The sequence below is a fragment of the Acinonyx jubatus genome, chromosome B1 (genome assembly GCF_027475565.1).
Source record: "Acinonyx jubatus isolate Ajub_Pintada_27869175 chromosome B1, VMU_Ajub_asm_v1.0, whole genome shotgun sequence".
Taxonomy (NCBI): domain Eukaryota; kingdom Metazoa; phylum Chordata; class Mammalia; order Carnivora; family Felidae; genus Acinonyx; species Acinonyx jubatus.
The window spans coordinates 183,878,500-183,902,960 of NC_069382.1; the positions used below are offsets into that span (position 1 = coordinate 183,878,500).

Sequence of the window (24,461 nt, forward strand, 5' to 3'; positions counted from 1 at the left end):
GAATGAATGAATATGGGCACTTAGTAAATATTGAATGAAAGAAAGAAAAGAAGAGAAAACAAAGAAAAAAAGAAAAAAGAAAGAAAATTAATGTATTTTGTTACACCTTGCTATTGGTGACCTCCATAAGGAGAGCCAGCTTGCTGAATTTAGAAGCAGTCCAACTTCCCCCACTTCCCAGGACAATCTCAACCAGGCCAGAATGTCTAATGATAATATATTTACTTGATATAATATACTCAGAGGAAAATTTGCAAGATTTTCTTGGTTCTGTGTGGGTACTCAATGCACCCAGCATTGCTTCTGCAGACCTGGTCCTTTCCTTGTTGTGTTTTTCATTGGTAAAACATACCACAGAAGGCAGAGAAACAGCATCGCACACACACCCGAGAGAGAAAGGCATGTGCCTTTGAGGAGCACTTAAAATTGATGAACCCTTCTATCTTAGATGATCAGAGCTGGTAGAAAGGGATTACAAATGATGAAACCCTACATTTCATCAATTTCACAAGCTACCCCTCTGGGTAAGGAGAGTTTCTACCTGCCAAAGTCGAAAGCTTTAAATGAACACACTCAGATTTGTCAATTTCATACTATTCTATCCTTTTAAGATCATCTGTGGCCAGAAACCAAGGACACATTGCACTATTATTCATGCTTCTTTGGTGGACATGATTAAACCGAGTGAAAAGGGAGTCTGTCCTTCGTGACACAAAATTAGTTAAAAATTGTAACGTCAACAGAGCAAAATGCTTTAGACTTTAACAGGAAACTAACTTTACATTTGTAACTTTACACTAGGGCGGTTTTTACTCTTTACGCATGTCTTTTTCTTTTTTTTTTTTAAAGCCTTGCATATACGAACTAGATACCATGTATATACCTTTGAATAGGAGAATATGCTAACATACAAAGTTAAACCTATAACAAGGAAGTTTTCCGTTAGCAATAGGAGCTTCTTGAATTGCTTTTTATGTATTTCTTCAATCGCTGTCCTTCTGTCTTTACTACCATCACAGCCTGGTTTGGACTTCTAGATTACCCAAACCGTTGTGGCTTCCTCTTTAGTCTTTGGGTCAACAGGCTCTTCCTTAAAAATCCGTCCTCCTTATATAGATTGTCTCCCTAGGGCTGGCATTCAGCCAGCATGTAGCAATTCATCCATGACAGTAAAGTACTGAAATCCTTTCCTACCCTCTACCAGAGAGCTGTCATGCCAGTTCCCTGAGCGGCTCCTCAGCCCTGCTGGGCCTTCTGGGAACACCTCCTAGTCTGTCCACCCTTTAGTAACAAGTTCCAGGGTCGCAGAGCAGAGGGTCTCCAGGAGTCTTCCTGTTTGCAGAGGCTGCTCAAGTTGTCCGTGTCCGTGTCATTTCACGCTGTTAATGTTGTTACTAGCATTATCCCTGGATCTACCCAACATGGAAATTGACCTCGCGTATCCTCTGATAAATACTCTTCATGTCTCTCTGGAGGCTGGCTGCCAGGGAGCTTCATCCTCTGGCATTTATCTGCCCTCCTGCCCCATCTTTCTTCCTGCCTCCTTTCTTCTGTCCACTAACAACCAACCCCCCCCCATGGTTCCTCTCCCAGCCTATTAGGCCAGTCTCATGCTAATTCTTCTGCTAGGATTCCTGGCTCCTCCCCTTCCCCTTCTCTGCAATTTGGTTGTGCATGCAGAAATATTGCCTTCAAGAAATCTTCCCTAATACCGTCCTGTCTGTCCTCTCCCACCCTTATCTCCTTTATTTCTCCTCCGTATTTTGTCGCACTCTGCGCATCTCTTTGTCATTGCATGTTACACACAGGGGCCAAATGGTTTTCTCACCTCCTACACGGGAGGCTGAAGCTTGCTTGAGGGCAGAGTGCTCGAGTCACCAGTGAGCACCAATGCGGGCCGGCCAGGTGGAGACTGAATTAGCTGTCCTTGGACACTTACAGCACCACATCTGTTCTTTTTTCTTAACCAAATGCTTCCTTCTCCTGTCGGTGCCATAACAGATTATATTAGCTCACCCAACAGTATCTGTTTTTCGATAATCTGCTAAGAGCTTTTAGAAATTGCTGGTGTTTTGAATTCAGTTGTAATGTAGTCTGGAAGAATTGGTTCTTTAAACTTTGCTTGACTGGAATTTAGAAATCAGTTTTTCTTGCACATCCCATATTTCCCTCGTCTGAGACCCCAACTGACGTTCTCTAACTTTCCACACCAGCCTTTCTGCCCCCTTTCCCACCCCACCCTCTTTCCCACTTCTGCCTGGTGAAAGCCTTGCTACTCTGTTTCTAAGACTCCATGCAAATTGTACCTTCCTTCTCTTCCTGAGAATTCATCACCGCCTGTTTGTTCCATAGTGCTTCGTCTGTTCTCCAGAATAATTCAAAGCTGATACTATGGTGAGCTGAGTTAGACTGAGAAGCCATGGGATATGGTGACAAAGAATTTGGTCTCTGCAGCCAGACCTTGTCTTTCTGCTCCCTAACTTAACAGCTGTGCAAACTTGAGCAAGCACCTTCACCTCTCTGAATGTCAGTTCCTCATTTGTTACATAGGCGTCAGGAAACAGTAGCTACGTCAAAGGGTTACTTGGAGGATTAAAGGAGGCAAATATGTAGACATTTACAGTAGTGTCCAGCACAGAGTAAGCCCTTAATAAATGTTAGTTCTTATTATTGTTTTATTGTTGTTATCTCTCCCCTGTTCGATTATCAATATTTGAGTTAGTGTCCGTGGCTTATTCATTGTTTATCTCCAGACCCTGCACAGTGCCCAATACAGAGTAACAAGATACCCAATAAATACTGTTGAATAAAATTTAACAGCCAAAGCTTAATTAGCAAGGAAAGTCAGTTAATAAAAACTTGATTCTGAAGTCAAACATAATTCCTGTTAATCTTTAGCAGTGAGATAATCAAAAAGTGGTATGCAGTTAATAACTAATTATTCACAAAAAAATTGGAGTGTATCATATCTATCTTTAAAATCAAGGGAGTAGATAGTTAAGACAGTATGAATCAATTAGTATTTTCTTGTTTTAAGGCAGGTGGTGGCTCTCTGACTTATTCAAATTTGTGTTAGAATTCCGCAGAAATGAACAAAGTTAGGATTTCAGAAAATTTTAACTTGCTAATTACACAGTGGCAGACGTTCCGGTTGTTTCATAAGGAAAGATGTTAAGATCCAGTGGAAGTATTGGAGTTGACATCCTTTATGATACTTAACGTTCTTCTTGACTTAATATCTTGTAAATAGGGAAATATACATGAATTTTGCCAATACAATAGTAAGAGCTCTGTGATAACATTAATTTTATGTGTGTTCATATTTGGTCGACTTTTAGTATTGAAATTAATACTAAAAGTGAATTGTAGAAGTCAAAATATGATGAGGTTCTAGATTATTGCTGGGAAGTCAGTTACTTGAAGACATTTTCTGTTTCCCCAGACTCCAGATAAACATTCGCCACACTGCAGTAGTAAGAGTAATAAAAATACCACCCACAGTGATGTGGCCTCTTATGCTTGTCATGGTCATGATCCCATGCAGTCCTTACAACCGTTTGTTAGAAGGATCATTAGCTGCCTGTGACAGATGAGACCCAGAGAGTATAAACAAAATTGTGCAGTGTTAAGTGGCCACTAAGTGGTGAGGCTGGGACCCGTATCCTGGTTTCTTATTTCAGATCCTATGTTCTTTTCCCCAGGGTTGGCATATGATCCGCAGTAATAAAAATTAGACGCCAGAAACATATACGGTATTTCCCAAAGGGTTTTAAGAGAGGTTTTTCTAATTTATTAGCTCTAATTGCCCATGTGTATATCTTTCTATTGCTGCAATCCATACATTGAAAAATGAACAGAGGGTTAAATGGAATGACAGCGGCAAAAGGTAAAAATCATGGTAAATGTAACAAATGAGTGTTTCTCAGTGATTGTTTTCATTAGATTTACAGCTTTGCCATAATAAGTGATCACTTCTTTTAAGGAAATTAAATATACGAATATTATATTCTTCCTATAAAAATCCAGGCATTCTGATACAGCTTTTCGGGCACCCCTAACCGTCCCCTCTCCATCCCAGGTCACCTGTAATAATATTTAACAATATTCCTTATTGGACTTTAAAGGATATTTCAGAAGCTACAGTATATACAGCCTTGACTATGTAGCTTTCATCTGTCAACAATCTGTTCTTACTCCTCTGAGTTTTTATTATTTGCTGTTGTTTGGATGGTTTTACAAGTTTAAACTTGGATAGAAAACATTTTCTCACTGCTAGAAATTATAGATGTCATTTCCTTTTTTTCAGCTCTTTCAGAAAATGTCAGTATGTCTTCTTTTTAAAATTAATTTGATATACCATAAGTAATGCTTACCCAGAGACCTGTGCTTTTTGAGTCATTTTGTGTTCACAACAAAACTATATTATTGAATTTTATAGTTCTCAAGTTTTAATAAATGTCCAGTATGTAACGCTTTATCAGGAATTTGACCTTTTAACTAATCGATCTGTTGATGTATTTCCCTTTTTTCTGCACACCTATTTAAGATAAAGTTACATACATAGTAGAAATTTACTAGATTAGCGAGTGAATTTATAAGAAACTTTGTTTCTCTATCGGGTTATATATATATATATATATTTTTTAAAGAAATTCTTTTCTCAACGTTTATTTATTTTTGGGACAGAGAGAGACAGAGCATGAACGGGGGAGGGGCAGAGAGAGAGGGAAACACAGAATCGGAAACAGGCTCCAGGCTCTGAGCCATCAGCCCGGAGCCCGACGCGGGGCTCTAACTCCCGGACCGCGAGATCGTGACCTGGCTGAAGTCGGACGCTTAACCGACTGCGCCACCCAGGCGCCCCTATCAGGTTATATTTTTAAGTGAGAACAGTAGAAACCTTTTTGTGTATTTTTCTTAGGCAAAATATTTCTTTCTTTTTTTTTTTTTTAATGTTTGTTTATTTTTGAGAGCGAGAGAGAGGACAGAGCATGAGCAGGGGAGGAACAGAGAGAGGGAGACACAGAATCTGAAACAGGCTCCAGGCTGTCAGCACAGGGCCCGACGCGGGGCTTGAACTCATGAACTGTGAGATCATGACCTGAGCCTAAGTCGGCCGCTTAACCGATGGTGCCACCCGGGTGCCCCTCTTAGACAGAGTATTTCTACCAAATACCTTCTTGGCATCTTCAATTCAAAAGAAATATTCAAACTTCCAGTATTCAAACTTTTCAAAATACTTTATTCAACAGACATTTGTGTGTGTCCAGTGTGCTCCAAGATTGTGCTAAGCACAGCAGTTAAAAACTAATTTTAATCACTTGCTTATTTAAATAGATCCTTTTTAAAAAATACAATCATGCCACACAGACTTTCGTTAGTTTTACAAACGATGGGTTACTTTTACCAGTACAAGTGCCAGGAACTATTATTAGTGTAGAGGGTCCAGAAACATAAGGGAGATTATCTGTACTCAAAAATCCTGCTACTCTGGTTAAAGGGGCAGACAGTGAGTTACACTGTGAAAAGCACACATATTAGCAATGAGATGTGTGTGCAGAATCCCGCATGAGGCCACAAGAGGGAGCAGCTAACTGGAAAAGCAGTGTGATGGGGAGTCCTGTAATTAATCATCCAAAAAAGCCCCGTTTTAAGGATGTCTTTCTCCTGGCTGTCAACCGCTCTTAACCCTGACCCATCTTTGATCTTGCTAGAAATCAGATTTGCCCAGTTCAAGAGCTGGCCAGACAAAAAATGGTAGAGCATTTCAGCAAGGGGTCCAGGCACGTACAGCACACACAGTGGCATAAAACACATATGAAATCTTGAAGATCGAAAAATTCAAGGTGGAGATACAGGGGATTTTAGAAGATGAATTTGAGATGTAGATTTTAGCCAAATTATATGATGTACTTACAATTGGGGGCAGTGTTCCCTAAACGTTGGAGAGCCAAGGTGTTCTTTAAAATAACAAGGTCAGATGTATATATATTTTTTAATTTTTAATGTTATTTATTTTTGAGAGAGAGTGTGAGCGGGGGAGAGACAGAGAGAGAGGGCTCGAACTCGTGAACCATGAGATCATGACCCGAGCTGAGGCCAACACGTAACCAACTGAGCCACCCAGGCGCCCCTGAGATGTATTTTTTTTTAAATTTTTTTTAATGTTTGTTTATTATTTTTGAGACAGAGAGAGACAGAGCATGAACGGGGGAGGGTCAGAGAGAGGGAGACACAGAATCTGAAACAGGCTCCAGGCTCTGAGCTGTCAGCACAGAGCCCGACGCGGGGCTCGAACTCACGGACCGCGAGATCATGACCTGAGCCGAAGTCGGCCGCTCAACCGACTGAACCACCCAGGCGCCCCCTGAGATGTATTTCTTAAGAGGAAATTCTGTTGATAGTGTGGACATTGGATTGGAGAGAGATTGATGCCAAGAGAAAAACTTTGTGATAAATTCTTAAAATAGGGATTTTTTTCAGATGGTTAATTATTTGTCTGCCTGGCATATGAATTTATTTTTTATTGAATGCCGAGTAATTTATAATTTAAAAATCCTATAAAACACTCCACGATGAGACAGCATTACTAGCTCTTCTATTTGTTACTGTGTTTTTTCCAGCAGGATGTGTTTCTTAGTCTCAGGGATACTTCTGCTAAAATGAGAGTTTGTTTGAATCTATTTCTATTAAGTCTGTAGAATTTCTTTTTTTGTTGTTGTTTGACAGTTCGAATCCATCATAAATCACCTTTAGAGTTCTGTAAGTCCAAATTAATTAAACTCATATTTGTGATATGCTGCATTGGTGCTTATTTCTGTAACTGATCATTATAAAATTGATGCAAAGAGTGATCACTGAGATCCCTGATCGGTTTGATGCATCGACTTCAGCAGTATGTGTTACCATGGGAAAATTCACTTTGTAGTTGGAAATAATTCCTTATTTACTACTTCAACTCTTTGAACTATAGTTCCCATTTCTCTTTCTTCTATGCTTCTTTTCCTCTGTGCTTTTGTGTGGTGTTCAGATACTTCACTTAACCAGTAAGTTGTTTTAACTATTAAATTTCATATGTATACATTTTAAGAAAGGGTTCATATACAAATAGGAAACATTTGTAGCTGTCTAAAATATTCTTCCTGGTTTCTGCGTGCTAATGTGGCAACCTTTCTTTGCTTTTGTTTTTGTGTGTATTCAGAATACTATCGTGGAAGCTTCCATTCAGCTTCCTCCTTCCCTTTTCTCACCAAAGCAAAAAAGGGAGGTCAGACCAACTGATGACTCTCTCTACAAGCTTCAACTCCTCGCGTTCCGCAACGGAAAGCTTTTCCCAGCCACTGGGAATTCAACAAATTTGGCTGATGATGGAAAACGGCGTACGGTGGTTACCCCAGTGATCCTCACCAAAATAGGTTTGTTACGTAGGCATATGTTACCCTGGAGTTGCTGGACAATGTGACTTTAATGATACCCTGTACCTAAAAGTGCTTAATTCTGTTCCTTCTCATTTTAATGAGTCACTAGTGAAAAAAGACACTGCAGAGTACCCATTAGAGTGTACGCTGACATTTTATTGTTTATGAAGTTTGTTTCAGAAATATTGTTATTTCCCGTTTCCTCCAGATGGTGTGAATGTAGATACCCACCACATCCCTGTTAATGTGACACTGCGTCGAATCGCGCACGGAGCAGATGCTGTGGCCGCCCAGTGGGATTTCGATTTGCTGAACGGACAAGGAGGCTGGAAGTCAGATGGGTGCTATATACTCTACTCGGATGAAAATATCACCACCATGCAGTGCAACTCCCTTAGTAACTATGCAGTTTTAATGGTACGGCAGTTATTAACTTTATGCACATAAACACTAAATTTCCTCATTTTTTTCCCTATGCGTAGTTAAATGAAGATTTTTTAAAAAGAACTTTTAACATAAATTGTTACCTATAGTTAAGGGGTGATACGTGGTGTAATTCTGAGCTTAAAGGGAAATTAAGTTACTACGAAATGCAGTGTGTGGGATTGAATTTGGTTACAGGGATTTTCAGTAAACTTTATAAGTGAGACAGTTCAACTAAACTTTGACCTTCTGAAAATTTGGAGACATTTGGGTCTATACAGTCTAACTCTTCGAGGAAAGAGTGACTCATTTGCCCAGAGATACACAGTGGATAGTGAGGGGTTTTCCTTTTTTCCATCTCGCACCTTCTTCCACTATACATCATAATTTTTAGACTCTTCAATTTAGAGCAACAGTGGCAGTTTCTGTTCAGTGACTGTAACTGACGGTATTGACACAGTTAAGGCCTTTTCACTTTTAATGCTAATCAAGCTGCTGTTGTTTTCTGTTACTTACCACTGTTCCTACCTGTCAGTCTTTGGTAGCCAGTTTCTTTAGTCTCAGAGAAACTAAAATGTATGGATGTATATCAATGTGTATATGAATGTGTAGGAACAGGTCTTATTATTAGTGACTTACCTAAGTGAGTCGGATTCCTGAGCTGATAATTATGAAATTAGCCATGCTATTTATATTTTTTATATTACAGTATATAAATGGAGGAGTACACATGGATTTGGAGAACAGTAGAAGGAATTGCTTACGAATCTGAAAGGCATTTCCAGGAAGTCATACAGGACCAGCCTGGGAGTGAGGAAGTTTATGTTTATGTTCCTGCCCCCAGCTCTGAATCTGTTATCTAGACAATATTTTATCAAAGCTGAGTGATCTCAAAACGTGGTAGATCTTAAAAAAAAATTTTTTTTAATGTTTATTTATTTTTGAGACAGAGACAAAGCACAAGCAGGGGAGGGCAGAGAGAGAGAGGGAGACACAGAATCTGAAACAGGCTCCAGGCTCTGAGCTGTCAGCACAGAGCCCGACGCGGGGCTTGAACTCATGAGCCGTGAGACCATGACCTGAGCTGAAATCGGATGCTTAACCGACTGAGCCACCCAGGCACGCCGAAACATGATATATCTTAATTTTTGTAAATTCTTCTTTTCTTAACAAATGTGCATTTACCACTAGAAGTGATCTTGAAGCAAGCTTGAAGTAGGATAAATTTTCCTGAACTCCTTTTTTGTTTTTTTCTTTGTACCTCTGCTAAGCATATACTTACCCAGCAGCTGGTCAGACACGTAGAGGAGTGACTATATTGTTCAGCAGGGCGTAAAGATGGTCTTTCAGTGACCTCCATTAATATGTGGGTTATTTAGCTTGGCTGACGGTGGATAGAGTCTACACTAGTCAGACTCAGCCATATTTGTTTAAGTCATTGATCCTTTTCTTGTGCATGGTTCTTGTTGATAAGTTTAGGCTTCTGACAAATAGAAGATGTTTGATGTCTGTAAGTCTGGTGTCTGTAAGTTCACATTTTATTATTTTGTAGTAACCTTTCACATTAAAGCATGAAGCATTAATTAACGTATGAAGCATTTTCTTTCACTTTGAAAGTGTTGTCATTCAGGTTTTGATTATAAAATAATATGAAACTAGAAAGTACTGGAGGAAAAATACTAGAGATACAGCATTGTCTGAACTTTATATAATAATCAGAAAAAGTTGGGTAAAATAAATGAAACAAAACACACAAAAGGCATTTTATAAGCTTCCTGTTAATGACATGATACTGCACGTGTGAAACTTATTTTTACTTAATACTAGTTTAAAGCATCTATTTTTAACTTCCTTAGTTCTTCTAAACTATTTAAATTGGTATAATCCTTTTCTAGAAAGAATAAGCTATTTTATCTTTCATGCTTTTCATCTTTTAAAAAATGTAATACACAGTTCTTATTTAAAGCTAAAATACAGTATTGAGATATTTTTCTATTTTCACAGAATATCCCTTTCTTTTGCTTTTTAAAAATATAACTGTGCCATCTAGAGGCTGCAAAGTGAAATGTATCTGAAATTATTGACAAAATTATAATAAAGTTAGTATATGGCATTTTTAGAGTTGCTAATTAAACATAAAGGCAGAGCTAATTAAATTATACCTATTCTTAAGTAAATATATGTCTAAGATAAAAGTGGTGTCTTCAAAATAATGGAAGGCAGCATCTTTTTTCCTTACCTGACACTATTTTGAATAATAGATAAAATCCTATTTTTCTTGAAAACTGTCTTAAAATACATGGCTTTATATAGAAAATCTAAATTCCTAATTCGGCATTAAAAATCTTTTTTCTGATCTGGTTTTAAATAACTTTGTATTTAAAAAAAATGAGACAGAAAGAATATATTGGTTTGCAAATCTGGAATAGATACAGTAGTTTGATTTAGTAGATGTCCTGTGGTAACCAATCGTGTCTATATAGCCTCAGTCTTGATGGGAGAGAAAAAACTTACATAGAAATTGGGTTTGTTGGAATTATATGATCCGAAAAATAGGAATTGAGGCAGGAAGATTCCTAGAAGTTGGGGTGAGTAGGAGACAAAAAAACCTGAATAGCCAGGAGGTGATGAGTAGGGTCAGACAATTTACATAGCACTTAATACTTTAGTCGGTGATAGGCATAAAGATGTGTAATAACCTCAGTGCCTTGATTCCTTTTTGTTACTATATTCACACAGAAATACATGAAACTAAAGAGTATTCATTTGTTTTTACGTCTTTCTAGTGCAGGTTTGAATCTTTGTTTGTATAAAACTTGCCGAATGAAAGCAAACTACAGCTTTGTCTACTCTATAACTGAATGTGAACATTAGCACTGTTGGGTTTTTTTTCTTTATAATTCTTAAATAGGTTCTACATTCACACAGATCAAATGTTTTGATTATTTCTGCACATTAACGTAGAGTGAAAACTTGACCTCCACCCCTCTCCCCCATCACAGTCATTCTGCACAAAGTAGGTAACCTGTCACTGATAAAAGTTTCTTTCCTATTGTTGAAGAGATGTTCACGTATGTTGAAACAAAATGAATAGGTAGTCCTCTTTTCTTCCATTTTTACATGAAGGCTGCATGCTGCAAATGTTGTTTCAGGCCATGCTTTTTTTCTATGTATCTAATGATGATGATGATGATGTCCATGGAACAATTTATCTTATAATAAAGATATCTTTATTGATAATACCTTAGGATGATATGATTCTGGTGGCTAATTTTCATTAAGTGCTCATGTATTGGGCATTCTTCTGAAGTCTTTACATGCATCAACTTATTTGGTCATCAGAGCTACCTCACAAGGTCTAATACTATTATCATTATCCCCAGTTGACAGATGGAGAACCTGAGGCATAGTGAGGTTAAGCACCACCCAACTTGATAAAGTTAGTGTCACAATTGAGATTTGAATTCAGAGTCCAGAAATCTGTGTTCTTAATCACTCTACTAAATCTCCTTTCAGAAATCTTTCTATATCTTCCTCATTCTTTTTTACTGTTGAATATTATTTATGCCCCTACCGTGATTTATTTAGGTATTCCTCTCTTTTGTTTCTAGTAATTGCCGTGCACAATATTATTTTGCACATTTAATAGAAAGTCTGCAGGATAAATTTTCTAAAGTGGGATTGGTAATCAAAGGGGGCCAGTTGTGTTCCGTGGAGGTATTGGGCAGAGTGCACAGATAGACCTGAAGTGTCTGGCTTAATGATATTTTTATGTGAATATGCACATTTGGCTACCATCAAGATCAAGATTTTTGCTCGAGCACTTGTTAGCTCTTCTATATGCTTCTTTTTAGTTAATCCTACCATCATCTCAAGAGATATCCCCCCACCCCCTTATGTCTATCACCATAGATCAGTTTTGCCTGCTGTTCAGCTTCATAAAATGGGAATTTTACAGCATGTACTCATTTATATCTGATGCCTTTCCCATCATTACATCTATGAAATGCATCTTTGTTTTTACATATGGCAGCAGCGTATTCTTGTTCATGCTACATAGTTCTTTGGAGGAAAATACCAAAACTTGTATGTTCTACTCTTTATGGGCATTTGAGCTGTTGCTAGGTTCAGGCATTCAAAGCAAGCTGCTACGAGTATTCACATACTTGGTTTTTGGCAGACAGAGGCACTCAGGAGTGGGATTACTGGATTGTATGTACCCGTATATTTAGCTTTGGTAGCTAATGCCATACAGTTGACCAGAGTGGTTATTTTGGTTTATAGTCTCACCAGTAATGAGAGTTTTCGTTGCTCCACATCCTTGCCAGTGGTTGCTAGTGTTAAGTCTTTAATTTTAGCCTTTGGTGGGGGTATTATATATCGTTGTGGTTTTAATTTGTCGTTCTCTGTTGACTAGTGATGCTGAGCACCTCTCCATTTTCTTGTTGTGAGTTTGGGTATCCTCTTATTGTGAAGTTCTTGCTCAAATCTTGCCTCTTTGTTTTCATTATCTTTGGCTTTTATTTTTCTCATTCAATTTTACTGAGATATAATTGACATGCAACACTGTGTAAGGTGTACAGCATGACTAGACTTCCATATATTATGAAATGATCACCACAGTAAGCTTAATGAGCATCTGTTATCTCATATAGATACTAAAGAAAGAAAGAAAGGAAAGTTTGAAGCTCTACTCTCTCAGCAGCTTTCAAATATACTGTTCAGTAGTGTTATCTTATAACTGGACGTTTGTACCTTTTAACCATCTTCAGCTGTCCTCCCTCCTTCCATGCTCTGCCTCCAGTAACCACAAAAATGATCTCTCTCTGTGAGGTTGGTTGGTTTGTATTTTGTTCATTTATATTGCTTTGTTTGTTTTTAAGATTCTACATATAAATCTTGCCTATTTTTAGTTTGGTATCTGTTTTTTTCTTATGATTTATAGGAATTGCTGATGTGAATTGTGAATAGGAGCTCTTTGTTGGATTTATGTGTTTAAAATGTCTTCTCCCAGGGGCTCCTGGGTGGCTCAGTCGGTTGAGCGTCCAACTCTTCATTTCGGCTCAGGTCATGACCTCATGGTTTGTGATATCGACCCCCATGTCAGGCTCTGTGCTGTCAGCACAGAGCCTGCTTGGGATTCTCTCTCTCTCTCCCTCTCTTTCTGCTCCTCCCCTCCTCGTGCATGTGCTCTTTCTCTCAAAATAAATAAATAAAATTAAAAAAAAAAAAGTATTTTCTCCCAGGGCATGCATGCCTTAATGAGTTTGGGCTGTTGTAACAGAGTACTGTTTATATAAACAACAGATTTCTCACAGTTCTGGAGGCGAGAAGGCCAAGATCAAGGTGCAAGCAGATTCAGTGTTTGGTGAGGGCCTGCTTGTTGGTTCATAGATGGTGTCTCACATGGTGGAAAGGGCAAGGAAGCTGTCTGTGGTCTCTTTTATAAAGGTGCTAATCTCAGTCATGAGGCCACGATCCTGTCCTAATCACCTCCCAAAGACCCCACCTCCTAATACCATCAAATTGGGAATTAGGATTTCAACATATGGATTTGGGAGGGGTGCAAGCATTCAGTCTTTAAAAGCGACTTTTTCCTTTTTCTTTTAATGTTGTCTTTTTATGTACAGAGTTTCTTAATTTTTCTAAAGTTTTGCTTTTTATAGTTAGTGCTTTTTATTTCCTCTTTTAAAAAACTCTTCCTATCTCAAGATTATGAAGATACTCTTTGTTTTCTTTAAGAAGCTTTAATGTTTTTTATCTTTTACATATAGGTCCATGATTTCGACTGGAATTGACCTTTGTATATGGTGTGAGGTAGGGGGAGCAAAATCGTAACATTCCTTTTTGTTCCGTAGGGGGAAAATTAAAAGCAGCATAGAAGTCATATCCTTTATTAATTTTTCATTTTTTATTTTAGAGCTACGTTTAAATTTTATTTTTGGTGAGCTTTTTAATACTTCTTTGTAGTCTGACAAACGGGATACCCTGTGGTATTTTCTTTGAACTTGATTCCATTGTTCAGATCATGGTGAGTTTACATAATTACAGATTGATAGTTAATCTTATACTTTTTTATTTTTTATATGAGGGAGACAGGGAGAATACAAGTGGGGGAGGGGCAGACAGGGAGAGAGAATCCCAAGCAGGCTCCACCCTGCCAGCACAGAGCCTGATGTGGGGCTGGAACTCACAAAAAGATCATGGCTTGAGCCGAAACCAAGAGTCAGATGCTTAATTGTCTGAGCCACCCAGGTGCCCCTATAATTACTCTTATTATTAATATAATGACAATGGATTATTTAAAACTGCCAGTGATTTTATATTTAGTAAGTCTTGGGCTAGAAGTAACATGCAAATGTATGAATCTATTTTTATCAAGTTAACAAAGATTTTCAAAAACTCTTCTTCTTCCCTTTATTTGGGTCCTTAATCATCATCTTTGTGTGTGGGTTTTTTGTTTTTGTTTTGTTTTGTTTTTTGGAACACCTTCAGGTGTTTGGATACCTTCTGCCTGCTCTGGCAAAGTTAGCTTCTATGAAAAACTATGCTTTTCACTTCCTTTCTCCATTATTTTCTTAAAATTTGTACTGTAAAGAGTGAACAGTATTACTCTGATGGTCTGTTATGTACACTTGCAAATGTTGAGTTTTTCTCTCCTCGCAGATACCTCCTGGTGGTCATATTTGGGCGGTGTATTAGTGATCTTTGTGCTATTGTATCACAAAGCTTATGTATATAACTGAAAATAATTTTAATTCAGATTTGTATTTTGTTGCTTTAGATATTTAACTTCTATACTATCCTAATCTCCTCAGTTGTCTCAGTAGTCTTATATTCTTGTATTTTAATGCCATCAAGATAGGAGGATTTCTTACCTTATTTTGTTTCCTTTATACCTGACATCTGTAAATCAATGGTGGCCCAGAGCAGTCAGCTGCTTTTTTTAAATGGTTATATACTAAGTGGTTCATAAGTACCTGCAGAATAGCCTCAATTTCTCCCTTGGCCCTCAAAGCCTAAAGTTAACTGTTTACTGCCTGGCACTTTACCTCTTTCCTTGGTCACTGTCTCAGCAGGAGTTCTTTTCCATTTGGGCAGGTCAGTTCGTTGTGACCATCAAAAATGCCCCATTAGGGCACCTCTGGGTTGTTCAGCCGGTTAAGTTGTAAGATCAGATCCCAATCTCGCAGTTTGTGAGTTTGAGCCCTGTGTCGGGCTCGGTGCTGATGTGCGGAGCCTGCTTGGGATTCTCTTTTTCCCTTTCTTTCTGGTCACACCCCCAACTCCGGCTCTCTCTCTCTCAAGATGCGTAAATATGCCCCAATAGAAGCAGTGCCCTGTGAAACCGGTGACGGTAGCACCTGTGCCTTTCTCTAGCTATAACTTGGAATTATAAGAGTCTTTGCCCTTTATTTCAGCCTCTAGTTTCTTTCATCTACTGTGTTTTATTTACTTGGCTTTTGAAAATACTAATTGCTTTTATTTTTTAAATTTTATTTAAAATATTGTTTGTTTATTTGAGGAGAGAGAGGGTGGGGGAGGGGCAGAGAGAGAGAGACTCCCAACCAGGCTCTATGCTGTCAGCACAGAGCCCGATGCAGGGCTTGATCTCACAAACCGTGAGATTGTGACCTGAGCCAAAATCAAGAGTCAGACGCTTAACCGAGCAAGCCACCCAGGCTCCGCGGTGCTGGCTTTTAAATGTAATTACTATACACAGTATATTTTGAGAACTGAATTGGAAGTTTGAAGTTTCATTAGCTATTTAAAAAAAAAAAGAAATTTTTTTTTTAATGTTTTTATTTATTTTTGAGACAGAGAGAGACAGAGCATGAGCAGGGGAGGGGCAGAGAGAGAGGGAGACACAGAATCTGAAGTAGGCTCCAGGCTCTGAGCTGTCAGCACAGAGCCTGACGTGGGGCTCGAGCTCATGGACCGTGAGATCATGACCTGAGCCGAAGTCGGACGCCCAACCGACTGAGCCACCCAGGCTCCCCAAAGTTTCATTAGCTATTATGCAGCCACCTGTGTTGTTACTCTCAACAAGGCCCAAGGATGGCACATTTGCATGCCCCCCACCGGCTCCTACCCAGACCTTGCCAGGTGATTGGTGGTGTCTTCACTGTATAGTGGGGTAACTCTTCCGGAATCACGTAGCCAGCACGTAAGTGGGGACGTGTTACTGAATGTTTCCTAGAGGAACGTACAATGAGTGGTGCACGGAAGGAGTCTGAAGACCAAACCCTGGCTACTGAAAGCTTATCTTCAGTTATTCATCGTACACTGGAATAGTAGTTTCCTGTAGAAATGAAGAAGAAACGTGTCTGCGTTTACTAGCATGTAACTGGCTCTCGTTGCCCCAGTGTGTTTTTGAGTTTTCCCATTGATATTCTGGACTTGTGGCAAAATGTGAACACACTGAGGCCCTGTGCTCTTGACTAATCTCGTGGGCATCTCACAAGGGCTGGTTGCTCAGACTTTGTGGCCATAGGACTTTTCTCTTGTATTTTCTCTTTTTGGTACTTAGTTTACAGCCTGTCAGCTCTTGAGGGCTGGGACTGTGTTCCGCGGTTCGCTGAATACCCGGGGTTTGGCACAGCTCCTGGCCGTGGCGGGTACCCAATTAACGTTTGTCAAATAAATAGATGAATTGCAGGTTTGAGACTCATCACAGCATAGTGGAACACTCAGACTGGAATTCAATTTCCCTTGTTGCATCTCCAGTTTCCTATTAACCGTGATTTTTGTCAGGCTCCGTGAGCCTCTGTTCATCATTTGTTACGGTGAGGGGCTTGTTAAGGTGTTCTGAGAAGATCGTTTTAGATCCATAATTGTATTGTGTCGGCTTCCCATTCTTCTGTGGGAAAATTTGCCCCCTTTTCCATCTAGCTTTTCTGGATATGTCCGGCACCTTCGGATTAAAGATGTGTTTCCTGTGAACTACTTCCTGCATCCAGCTGTCATTTTGTAGCCTCCAGAGTCTGTCTAGAAGGATCATGTGGTGACGGGATCTGGTGACTCTACAGCTTGGGCTTCTGCAACCCTTATTGTCTGGCATGGTGGCTGTGGCCGGCGCGGAAGCCGCGTTCCCAGCCTGTTTTGGTCCCTTACGAGGAAGAAACCTTATGTGTCTACTGTTTGCATCGTAGTGGGGGCACTGTCTGCATCGTGTTGGAGAACACAGACTTGGCAACCACGTTCTCTTGGACCTAATCCTCACGGAACTTAACCTCTCTGCTCCTCAGTTGTTCAAACTATAAAACGGGGCCCGTGATTTGTGTACCTCATAGAGTTAACTTGGTGTGGAGTGCTGGCCTAGTGCCTGGATTATCATAAAAGCCAAATGAGTGATTTGCCGTTATTTTACGGTATTGATTTTTGAGTGCTTCGCTCCCAAAACCGTGTTGCCTTCACCGTCCTCAGACGTTGTTGTGATCTGATCGTGCATCCCTCTCCCCTGTGACTTGCATTTCTTCACGGGCAGGACCCATGTCTGACCCCTGTGTCCCCAGCACCTTACATGGGGTTTAGTCCACTTGTGTTTGCTGGCCTTGGAGCTAAGCTTGCCTGCACATGGTTGGGAACGTCTGTCTGGGCTTGGCTGTCTCGGAGGTGCTGCTGGGCTGTGCCTTATCACAAGGCTGCTGCTGTCTGTCACCCTTGTAGCAAAGTCAGTATGCAGATTTGCAAAACCGACGTAGAACAAGGTACGTGTGTGCGTGTATGTATGTATGCATGTGTGTGTATACACATACACACATACACGAACACACACAGCCTAAGTACACACACCGTAGTAGTTTACATGGTGGGAGTCAGAAAGGCAGAGTAAGGTGTGAGGAGAACAGCATGAAACATTGGTCCTCGAATAAAATGAAGACGTCATAAAGGTCAGAGTGTTTTAGTCTCTGGAGAACATCTCCGTGTGTCCAGAACAGTGCTCCCAGAATGGTCCTTCCTTTTCTCCCCCCAGGATTTGACGGGATCTGAACTCTACACCCAGGCAGCCAGTCTTCTGCACCCCGTGGTTTATACCACAGCTGTCATCCTTCTCTTGAGCCTCTTGGCGGTCATCGCCAGTTACATATACCATCGCAGGTAAGAAGGGGAACTGGGTGAATGGAGGACTTTGACTTGGAGGGTGTTTTTCACCTTGAATGAGGATAAAGCTGAGTTTCAACACCGTGCTATCCTTCCAAAGTAAGAGCAGTTCCTTGAGAACGCATCAAGCCTCCTTCATTTCATGCAGTTTGAGACATAAGTAATTAGTCCATGCGGTGGTAAATTCATCTTTTATAGCATCCAGTCTGTTTGTATCTAGGAAAGAACATGGGAGGGATGTGTTGGAGGCGGGGAGGTGAGGCTTGGGGACAACCGTGGGTGAGGTGAGCCGGAGGCCTCTTACCCGTAGCCGTGTCGTCCAGCTCCAGACTGTGGTGGTATGTCTGTTTTATGACGTTTTGCAGGTTGCGATATTCTTTATTTTAAAGATGGCATTTGTAAGAAAAGTTTGTGGCATTTCAGTGTGGGATATGGTTTCTGTTAATTGGAGGCAGAGCTACAGAAAGTTTTATTTTATGGTAGGAACTAGAGGGATTTGCTAAGCAGAAATTCACTTCACAAGAGGTTTTGCCAGAATGTATTTTCCTTTTTAAGCTGGACATATATGGCATTTCTTGACATTTAGTTAAGAAACAAAAGGAGATTTTGATGTTAAAAAAAGAAAGATTTCAGCATTTTGTTATGAAAGGCCAGGAAGAAATGCACTGGGCATTTAGACGCGTTATCCTAGTAGGTCAGAAAAAGTAGAGATTGGCACCTTGCAGAAACCTCTAGGAAGCAAACAAGTAATCCCGCCGTCAGAAGACATCATAACTAACAGAAGCCCAGATATTTCTTATTATGGAGAGTTTGTTTAGCCTTTCGTGAGTGCAATAGTTCCATAAACGACTTGTCTCTTTTGGTCATAAAGTTGAATGTTAAGACACTGTATTGACTTAAATGTCTCAAATCCTGTGTGTGTGTGATAGTGTATGTATTCTAAGTAAAATGTTTAAGCATGAAACATTTACATTTGCCCTTTTGTGCTGCTGGAATTGCTAACTTGTGGATGAATATCCTAGTATCCCGCTTCACATGGACTAGCCTGAATATTAATGTTTCTTTCTTTCAACAGTCTGATTAGGATCAGTCTCAAGGGCTGGCATATGCTTGTGAACTTGTGCTTTCATATTTTCCTGACCTGTGTGGTCTTTGTGGGAGGAGTGACCCAAACCAGAAATGCCAGTATCTGCCAAGCGGTAAGTCAGAATGAAAAACTGGAATGGGAAAAAAATACTGGTATTAGAAAGTAATTTCATGTTTTATTAACTGTAAAAGGAAAAAATGCTTCTTCAGGTTGTTTTTTCTTTAACGAAAGTTAAGCCAAGTGTCACCAGATTTCAGGTTTTGAACTCTTAGTTCACAATTGAACACATGACTTAGGGAGCTTGTCTCTTTATGCTTGGGAATTCATTGCTACTTGTTATGTCTGTTATGGTAGCAGACATCTATTAAAAAAATTATAAGACCCTGACTTCAGCTAAGAGAAAAGTGTGTTTTCTGACAGAGTTTTAAAAATTATTTCACCTATTTATGACAAAAATAGGAACTTCAAAAAGATTTAACTGGAAGATATAAAAATCAGAAACTTGTGAGGTGTGGTAAATATGAAAAATTTAAAAAATATTCAACTTTTGGGTGTCCCGGGTGGCTGAGTCAGTTAGGTGTCCAATTTTGGCTCAGGTCATGATCTCGCGGCTTGTGGGTTCGAGCCCCCCATCGGGCTCTGTGCTGGATCATCAGCTCACAGCCTGGAGCCTGCTTCAGATTCAGTCTCTGTCTCTCTCTGCACCACCCCCTCTCTCTCAAAATATAAATAAACATTAAAAAGCATGTTTAAAAATACGCAACTTGTAACTTCAAATAAGTAAATTATTATATGTAAGCTTAGTACAGTATTCTTGTAGGATAAGTATAAAAAAAACCAAAATTATTCAACATATGAATAGACCTAAAATTCTCCGTATTTCCTATGTTTGCATATTTTTTTCTGTATGCATGATAGCAAGTGGTGCCATATCATAATTAAGAGTCCAGACTGCCTGGATTTGGATCTCAGGTTTACTGTTTACTGTTTTGATGGACAGTTTATTTAACGTTTGCTTTTTTAAGTTTATTTATTTATTTTGAAAGAGACAGAGCAAAAGCGGGGAGAGGCAGAGAGAGAAAGGGACAGAGGATCGGAAGTGGGCTCCATCCTGACAGCAGAGAGCCCGATGTGGGGCTTGAACTCACAAATTGTGAGATCATGACCTGAGCCAAAGTTGGACGCTTAACAGACCAAGCCACCCAGGCACCCCTAACTTTGTTAATTGCAAAAAACATATAACAAAAAGATACACCCTCTTCATAAACTTTTAAGTGTCAGTTTAAATATAAGTACAATGTTGTATAGCAGATTTCTACAACTTTTTCATTTTGCATGACTGATCCCTGTTTTAGCATGACTAAAATGCTGTATCTGTTAAACAGCAACTTCCTGCTCCCCTCTCCTCCCAGCTCTGGGCCACCTCTGTTTCACTTTCTGCCTGTTATGAGCTGACCACTTAGATACCTCATCCAAATGGACTCATGCAGTATTTATCCTTCTGCAACTGACTGGCTCATTTCACTTCGTGTAAAGTCCTTCAGTGAGGTTCATGCATGTTGTAGCATGGGATAGGATTTCCCTCCTTTTTATGGCCGAATAGTATTCCATTGTATGGACGCACCACATTTTCTTTATCCATTTACCAATTGATGGACATGTAAGTTATTTCCACCTCTTGGCTGTTGTGAATAATGTTACAGTGAACATGGGGGGGTGCAGATGTCTCTTTAAGATCCTGTGATTTCAATGTTTAGCTTTTCTGTGTGTCAGTTTTCTCACCCATAAATTGGGGATAATAATTGAGTTATCAGATTATGTGATTATTTATATACGAAAAATCCTATAGTAATTCACAGATAAATTATTTGAAGTAATGGGAAGGTTTAGCCAAGGGGGAACATACAGGAGTTTGATGATAGCTTGCAGAAATAGAACTCTGAGAAAACATAATTAATGTGAAGGTGCCATTTATGTGGCATCAGAGAACATCAGGTACCAAGAAATAATAAAAGATGTTTGTGATTTACAGGCAAAATTGTAATAAAGTATTAAAGAAGACCTAAGTAAATGGAAAGATATACTAGGCTGAAGGAGAGGAAGTTTTAATATCAGAAAAGTGATGGTTCCTCTGAGATTAATATATACATTAAATAATTTTTTTTACGAAACTCAGTAAGATGGTTTTTAAATCTACATTAAAAGCAAAGGACCGAAGATAAAGATAGCCAGGACTTTTCTGCACGGGAAGAGTAGAGCAAGAAGACTGCCCTTCTGATCATCAGAGCTTGTGAGGCTCTTGTCACGAACGCCAAGGCATTTGGTGTGGGGAGAAGGACACAGACCAGTGCAAGCAGAAGGGAGACCCCAAGGCAGACCCATGTGGAACTTTGGTGTGAGACGGAGGCTGCACGCCTCATCAGTTAGGGAAAGAGAGACCTCTCTGCAGTAAAATAAAAAGGAGCTGGTGGAAAAACATTACAGTTGTGCCTTATAAAAAAAATGTCAATTCTGGGTGGATTAAAAACTAACATGGCCAAGCCAAAATGCTAAAATTCATAGTAGGAAATATCACCATTCTTGGGATAAGGGATTTCTTAATTATGACACTAAAGGCATTGACTAGAAGAGAGATAATTGTAACTGAATTAAAAATAAGAGCTTTTGTCAATTAAGATTCCTTAATGAAAGTGGAAGGACAAGCTAACAAATTGGAAGACGCTGTTCCTTTTTTTGTTTGTTTGTTCTTTTTATTTATTTATTTTTTACTCTCAATTCAGTTAACATACAGTCTAGTCTTGACCTCAGGAGTAGATTCCCGTGATTCATCACTTACATACAACACCCAGTGCTCATCCCAACAAGTGCTTTCTTTAATGCCCATCACCCATTTTCCCCTCTCCCCTGGCCTCCACCCCCCCCCCCATCAACCCTCAGTTTGTTCTATTTAAGAGTCTCTTATGGTTTGCCTCCCTCTCTGTTTTTATCTTATTTTTCCCTCCCTTCATCTATGATCATCTGGTGAGTTTCTCAAATTCCAGATGAGTGAAATCCTAGGAGACCTGGAAGACATTCTTCTTAATACATACCACCGAAAGGACATTAGGATAAAAAATACATTAAAAACTGTAATCAATGAGAATGTCCCAACTGACCCAGTAGAAAAAGTGGTGAGAGTGGACAGGCTTTTCATAGAAGAGAATGTATACACTGAGGGAGTCTGTATACACAGGAAGAGGTACTCAGCAGCATGGGTGGTCATGGAGATGCAAATTAAGACAATGTGGTAATATTTATGCCTTTTCCGTCAGCAGAAATCAAGCCTGACACTGCCGGGTCATGAAGAACATGTGGGTCCACATGTTTTATACATAGTGGGTGGGAATGTAAGTGGATGATTTGGGGAGGCTTTGCCATCTGAAGTTAAACACGCACACACCTTGAGACCCAGCAGCCCCACTCCTGGAATCAGAGAGTGAGCTTGCCTGTAGGCAACAGGCGCACGTGCGTGTGTGTATGTACATGTGTAGGAGTATACGCATGCACATGAATATTCATAGCAGCGCTGTGCACAATAGAAAAAACCTGGACGCAACCCAAATGCCCATCGGTGAGAGAGCAGATGAATAAACTGTGATATCATGCAGCAGTCAGAACTAATGCATTACAACAATGTGTAACAATATGGGTAAGTCTTAGGAACATACGTGAAAAAATTAAGTCCCATAAATTACATCCACCCCGCCGTCTTTTTTTGTAAAGAAAAAAGTAATATGGGAACAGCTCGCTTTTAATGGAAATGTGTAGATGTGGTAAAGCTGAGGAAGGAAGGCAAAGAGATGGTAAACATAAGGTATAGGGTGGTTACCTGGGGTGAAGGGGATTATATTATTTGATACAGGTTTTGATCAAGGTCTCACCTTTTGATCAAGATTCCTAGATGCTTGCAAACAGTAACTAATTAAATAAAAGCAGGCCATGCTTGGTCTCGTCATTAGAATGTGTCTTGAACCTAAGGCCTGGCAATTAATCTAGTATTGTAGAGCTGACCTCCAACTGACAATAGGAGTGTGTATAAGAATCATGGAGAGGATTAAGGAACTCAGGAATACCTGGTATACAGAAGGTGCTCGTAGATAGTAGCTATTATTACTGCTGTCACTAGTGTGACAAAATCACCTCTCAGTTGTGCAGAATGTTTCTGTTGTAGGCCATTAGTATACATTGAGAAACAAACCTGATTGGAGCCTACGACAGGTCAGATAATGGGACTTGGGTCAACTGAATCCATGCACAGAAGATAGTCTCCTGTTTTCTCAGTCCTTCCCCGCTTCTGATTTCTCTTCATCTTGTTTGGAGGCCTCAGTTTTACTGTTAATGTTTGAGAGATACCGTCCCTCCCCTCCCCTCCTCTCATTATCATACGGTACTTATTACATTTCCATCATGCCTCCGAAACTTTGCAGTCGACTGGTGTTTACCTGTTTACTGACTCTGGACTCGATGCTCTGCAGGGGCAGGTATCCCCTGGATTTGATTCACCCGTGTTTATCCACGGATCCCACGGATCGGCCCAGGACCTGACCCAGAGTAGGTGATACTAGATGCTTAGCAAGTACTTACTGGGTGAACGAACAGAAAAAGGCCTTTGTTTACAAATAATAGAAAACATTCAACCCTGGGGCCATCCTGAGCATGGGCTGTTAGTAGCGTGCCCTAGTGGTAGTCTCACTTTTGTCTAAAAATATTCATTGTTTTCACAAAGCAGACACATTTATTTTGCTAAGGAGATGAATAGAAAGAGGCTTTTGTGAAGATGACTGCCTTTCGTTGCCCTGAATGACATTTTATACCATTTCTAGAAAGAAAAGGAGACAAATTTGCATGAAGCATCTGGGGCCTCTACACTGAAGGTCCATTACATAATTATTTATTTTTTAAAAAGGGAAAGGCAGGTCTTTAGATGTTTTCGTATGTCGTGTTCTTCTGTTTTTACAATATTCTCCCCTTCTTCTATGAAAGACATTCTTGCTGCTTCTGACTCAGACATGCCTGGTTTTGCTTTGCTGTTGTGATAGTTCAGTTAGGAGCCAGCTGAGCAGGGGGGGGGGGGGGGGTTGGTAGAAGGTGTGCAGGACTGGCCTGGGGTTCTGGACACTAGTAGGTAGGTTCAAATTCGGTGTCTGCCAGAATGACTAGTATGACTACCCGCTTAACCTGGTAGGGACTTAATGCTTCTTCTGTACAATAATGGGTTGGGCTAATTAACTTAAATGATCATCAAGGTTCCTCCAGCGGAAACCCTAAGGTTCTAAAACGGAACCCTAAGGTGTACGTATCTTACGTGCAGTTTGATATGTGTACCCGATCAATGTACTTTTATGTTTCTTGTCTCCCTTTTTAGTGCTCATATATTTTATGAGCGGCAA

At 39.8% G+C, this 24,461-nt stretch overlaps 1 protein-coding gene across 3 annotated transcripts in view; it reads left to right on the forward strand.

Annotated features, from left to right (window-relative positions):
* Window positions 1-24,461, forward strand: part of ADGRA3 (adhesion G protein-coupled receptor A3) — a 134,415-nt gene that overhangs the window by 100,766 nt on the left and 9,188 nt on the right. For all 3 annotated transcript variants that reach the window (XM_027046573.2, XM_053217517.1, XM_053217516.1), the window contains exons 13-16: window positions 7,202-7,415; window positions 7,627-7,835; window positions 17,818-17,942; window positions 19,021-19,144. In XM_027046573.2, the coding sequence (XP_026902374.1) occupies window positions 7,202-7,415; window positions 7,627-7,835; window positions 17,818-17,942; window positions 19,021-19,144 (672 nt within the window). The remainder of the gene's footprint in view (window positions 1-7,201; window positions 7,416-7,626; window positions 7,836-17,817; window positions 17,943-19,020; window positions 19,145-24,461) is intronic.